General features: G+C 61.2%; 1 protein-coding gene across 1 annotated transcript; it reads right to left on the minus strand.

The window, feature by feature from the left end:
* Positions 1–383: 383 nt before the first annotated feature.
* On the minus strand, positions 384–1,338 carry LOC113912215 (testis-expressed protein 19). The gene has a single exon (XM_027575125.2). It carries the CDS (start codon positions 1,323–1,325, stop codon positions 384–386), a length of 942 nt encoding a protein of 313 aa, XP_027430926.2. The 5' UTR covers positions 1,326–1,338.
* Positions 1,339–5,314: the final 3,976 nt, after the last annotated feature.

Below are 5,314 nucleotides of genomic sequence, written 5' to 3' on the forward strand. Positions count from 1 at the left end.
GCGCAGCAACCGTTCACCAACCCCGTCCCAGAGAGCCTCACGTTCCTGGCGCCGTGACGTCTGACGGAGAAGAACGTCGCTCCCGGTTCCCGGCCTTGGGGCCCCTTCCACGGAGGCAGTGACGGGGCCCCCTTCCCAGTCCCTAGGCAGCTCCCCACTCTCCCTCCCCGGGCACGAGTCCCCCGCGCTCTGCCAGCCGCTGCCCTGGCTGTTGCGGGGAGGGGGCAGCCAGGGCGAGGGGGGCCACTTGGGCCGCAGTCCCTCGGTTCTGGGGCCCCGGGCTGAAGGGCTGGGAGCAGGGCAGCTCCCCCAGGGCCGAGGCTCCCGTGGCGGCCGGGCCCTCCCCAGGCCCCCTGCACCCACTGGGCCCCTGGCTCCAGGTCTCAGGGGTGCTGGGAGCCCTGTCCCCGGGAGGATGAGGGCTGCGGCCCGGACGCGCAGGCCCCCTCCCCGGCCTCGCTCGTGGCCCAGGGGGAGGAGAGGATGCTGAACCCCCTCCTCAGCAGCGCCGAGGCCGCGGGGACCAGCTCTCCGCTCTGGCCCGGAGGAAGGCACTCCAGGACGCGCAGCTGCCACTGCTCCTGGGGCGCGTCCTGCAGTCTCACCACCTCGTCGGGCTCCAGCAGCAGCGTCCAGCCCTGGCCCGGGGTCCTCAGGGCCCGCCCTACTGTCATCTTGCGGAGGTAGACGGCGTCGTAGCCGCCCGCCACGGAGATGACCTGCAGGCCCCTCAGCCAGGCCTCGGCCTCGGCAGGGTCCCCCGCCCCGGTGCTGCGCAGCTCCAACACCATGGGCTCCCCCGGGGGCAGGTCCACTTTGGGAAGCCCCTGCCCTGCAGGGGGGAGGCTCGGCCAGTGCGCGCAGGTGGGGGGCCCGCCGAGCCTCCAGGGCAGGCTCTGCGTCCAGTCGGCATCCTCGGGGCCCAGGCCCAGGGGAGCTGCGTCCTGAGGCTCCAGCTCGGTGGGCACCAGGGGGGGGTCCGGGCCCACCTCCTCAGACGCCGCCGGGGCCGACGCCGCGGTGCCCGGCCCCCAGTCCACAGTCGCCCCCTGCGCGGGGTGGCCGGGGCCCTGCCCCCCGCCGAGCCCCATCCCCGGGGATGCCCCCTGCTCGGGCCCCGCCTCGCCGTGGTCCAGCAGCTCAGGGTCCCAGTCCTCGTCTTCCCAGTCTTCCAACCCCAGCAGGTCTCTGAGCTCCAGGAAGGCAGCCCTGAAGCAGGCGAAGCAGACCCCCAGCCGGCCGCCATGTCGGAGCTGATACACCCAGGACGCGTGCAGGTAGGACATGCCCTCGCCCCCGTACCGCGCGCTGACCGGCGGGCACATGGCCACGCTGCCTGCCTCCTGCGGGGGGGGGGGGGGGAGGGGGAGGGGAGGGGTGGGGGGAGGGGGAGGGGAGGGGGAGGGGCGGGGGGGGGGAGCAGAGGTGGGGGGGGGCAGGGGGGGGGGGGGGGGGGGGGGGGGGGGGGGGGGGAGTGGGAGCGGGAGGGTGGGTGGGGGGGAGGGGGGGGGCGGGGGGGGGGGCGGGTGGGGGGGGGCGGGTGGGGGGGGGGGGGGGGGGGGGGGGGGGGGGTGGGGGAGGGGGGGGGGGGGGGGGGGAGGGGGGCTGGGGGGGGGGGGAGAGGCGGGCGGGGGGCGGGGGGGGGGGGGGGGAGAGCAAGGGTTTCTCGTCCGGGTGTGCGCGGGGCGGGGTGGGGGCGCCGGGCCCCAGGCCAACAGGGATCCGCGCAGGTCGGGAAGGTCGGGCCTCAGCTTACGCGATGGCTCTCTCCCTGGGAGGCCGCAGAGGACAAGCAAGGGGTTGGTGCCCCTGGCAGGCAGGGCGGGCGGCGGCCCCCCCCGTCACTGGGAGGAGCGCGGGCAGCGGCGACGGCTTGAGACCTGGCCCTCTCAGCCCTGCCCCCTCCGCGTAGCTGCTCGCAGGCCTGTGGGGCACGCGGGCCCTCCCCACGCAACCTCCCCGGCCCCCAGTCAGCCTCGCGCGGCGGAACCTGGGAGAACCTCAGGGATCCCGACAGGGTCTGAGAAAAGCTGAGGGGACCTGATGAAGGAACCTGACGGAAGCTGACAGAACCTGAGAGAGGCCGACGGGGTCTGAGAAAACCCGATGGGAGCTGAGGGGAGCTGAGGGGAGCTGAGGGGAGCTGAGGGGAGCTGAGGGGAGCTCACGGAGTCAACCTCCCCCCCCCCACCCCCGCCCCGGCCGAGCTGACCACCTGGCCCGAGGCCAGGCTGGACCACCGGAGCGCTTCAGCCTCTCAGCCCACCCCACCCCACCCCCTGTGTCCCCCAGACCCTCTCCTCAGCCCGAGGGGTTCTCACCCTGCCTGGCACCTCCCTCCTGTGCGCGCCCCTCAGAAAGGAGGGGAGGCTGCCCACCTGGCAATATAAAGGGCCCTTTCCCATGGTGCTCTGGGCTCATCTGCATATCTCCCATGAGCCTCAGCCCACCAGGAAATGAAACTGCTGAGTCACCAGCTCCCTCCCAGGAGAGCCCTGTGTGGCGCCCCCCCCCAGGGAGGGCAGGCTGTCCCCCTCTGCCCCCCCAGCACCATCATGCCTTCCCATGTGTTGCTCCGCGCCCCTCCCCCCCAAAACTGTTCTCACTGTTCTTTCCATCTGCAGGTTTCTGAAACTGTGCCGGTGGGCACGTCTCTGATGGGTCTCGTCCCTTCGTGGGCGACCTGCCTGGTCACGGGTCCTGTCCTGTGGCTGAAAGTGCATTCCTTCTTGTTTTCTTTTGATTAAAGCTTCTTTATGAATTCTGGAAACTGATCAAGCCTCTAGTATTTACATTTTAAACACATTTCCCCCTTTTGTGGCTTATCTCACTTTGTTTAGACTCCATGGATATGGTCTAATGTGTCAGTCTTTTCTTTGAGAAAAGATCTTTTTGGTCTTTATACAGAACATCTTTAGTTCCCCAAAACCATAATGTCAGTTTCTTATATTTTTCACCTTATTCTTTCATTGTTTTGCTTGTTTCCTTTGCTTCATAATTTTTTATTTAAAAATAAGTTGCTTTTGTAAAAGAAGAAATAATAACACAAGAGTGTTATGGCTTTTTAAATAATTTACTAAATTAATCAGGTCATTTGGCCCTTCCTTCCAAACTTCCAACCAGTGCATCCAACTGCATGTGGCACATCTCCTCCAGCACATCTGGTGAGTGTCCCCAGATGAACAAGTCTGCAGCTGGGCCTGGACTGGGCAGCGCCTGCAGGAGAAGACACAACCTGCTTCTGTCATTAGCTGACAGCAAAGTTCCTTGGATCAGTTTCTCAGATTTTGCTGCGATTCAAATTGTCTCAGGCATTTGAAAAGTCCTGGTGTCCGTGTCACTCTATGTGGCACCCTGAGGTGACCCCCAGTCAGTCATCCCTTCCCTGTGATTGAAGGTGGAAACTGTGACTTATTTCTTACCAATAGAAGTAGCAAAGTTGTTGGATGTCACCCCCCTGATTACATTATATATACATACATTATTGCTTTTATAGTACATATTTTCTTTTTTTAAAATTTTATTTATTTATTTGACAGAGAGAGACACAGCGAGAGAGGGAACACAAGCAGGGGCAGTGGGAGAGGGAGAAGCAGGCTCCATGTGGAGCAGGGAACCTGGTGTGGGACTCGATCCCAGGACCCTGGGATCATGACCTGAGCCGAAGGCAGACGGTTAACCAACTGAGCCACCCAGGTGCCCTATAGTACATATTTTCATGATAACATTATGTTTTATACACACAGTATTACATACTGATATATCTTTATACATATATACATCATGTATATGTGCGCAGACCTATACGCACACATATACGTATACAAACTCCAAGCCGACTTACTCTTGCTTTCCCTTCTGGCCCTGAATAAGGAAACAACCAGGCTGTGTACACCGGGTGGAGATTGGAGCCTTTGGTCAGTGACTGGGAGGGGCGGGTGGCTGCCTCAGGAGAGTGGAGTAGGGGTATACGTTCCATGACCTGCAGGGATGCAATAACCCCCTTTCCGGCTCTTCCCAGGGCTGGGGCACTAATGAACAATAGTGGCCCTTCTGGTAAATTCTTGCTTGTCTGCTAAACCAACAAGCCATCAGCTTCCTGGCATCGCTTCTGCTGTCGATATATGCCTCTATCACAATGTGTGATTCCTTTGTTTTTCTAGCTCCCCTTCTGACCGATGACCAGAGCATAAGACTGATCCTGACTCAGGTCTCTATTTACAGAGAAGAAACTCAGGGCACAAAACAGAATAATTTAGGGAGACATTTTTCCATTTCCCTTCTCAGTACCCAGGATCATCAGACCTCTCCTCCACCAGGGACATCTTTGTAGCAGAGCCCATGCCTCTGCCCCTTACCTGCACCCCTGCTCCCCCTCCAGCATATGAGCTGTGCTGAGAACTAGGGGCTCTGCCTGCAAACGTTGCCCTGTGCCCCCACTGTGAGGTCTGGCAGAGCTGAATCCTGGCAGGTCTGAACTACCACCCATGTGCCCAGGTTCCCCTCAGCTACCTTCCCCTGAGTCGAGGGGCTTCTCTCAGTCATGAGTTCTCAAGGACTTGGCTGTTCGAGATGACATCCTGGGTGTGGGTGGGGATGGGCTGCCCATCCCTGCTGGCCTGGCTGTGAGGAGAGTGTGTCACACTGGGAAGAGGGAAGACCCTTAGACCCCAGGAAGGACAGCCTCCCCTCCCCCTCCTGCACTCCGATCCACATGGGTCCACAGTCCCGTGACCCAGAGGGCAGAGCCGGCACCATCTTCTCCTCCGTTTTCCATCGATCCATCCACTCATCTGTTCAACAGGAACTAACTGGGCACTCCTGGGGCACCCAAGGCTCCACAAGGAGCAAGGGCAGCGTGCTCGCCGCCCTCATAGGGTTCACAGACAGAAGTGGAGCAAATGGAACAAATGGCCAGCTCGGTGCTGGACGACAGTGACAAGATTCTGGGGGCAGCTGCATACACTGGACGGTTGGCAGGCCTTCCAACAGGAATTCCAACATGACCGTCCAAGGTAGGGTGAATGGCGATTTGTTCTCTGGGTGTCATGGAGACATGAGCATGGGCTTCCCAACCTCCACTCACCCTTCAGAATGCTTGGGTGAGTCACAGGAAAATCTAAAACTTAGAACAACTCAGGGTGGCCTCAGTCCTCAGGTCCCTTCACAAACAAAAGGTGGTTGCCCAGGGGCAGAGAGAGTGATAAACGTGGTGTGTGAGTCCAACAGAAGAGAATGCTCTTTACAGGAAGATCGAAACCCGATCCTAGGAGAGATCACCAAGAGACGCGAAGATTTACAGGAATAAGCTTAA

Source organism: Zalophus californianus, chromosome 16 (assembly GCF_009762305.2).
Source record: "Zalophus californianus isolate mZalCal1 chromosome 16, mZalCal1.pri.v2, whole genome shotgun sequence".
Classification (NCBI taxonomy): domain Eukaryota; kingdom Metazoa; phylum Chordata; class Mammalia; order Carnivora; family Otariidae; genus Zalophus; species Zalophus californianus.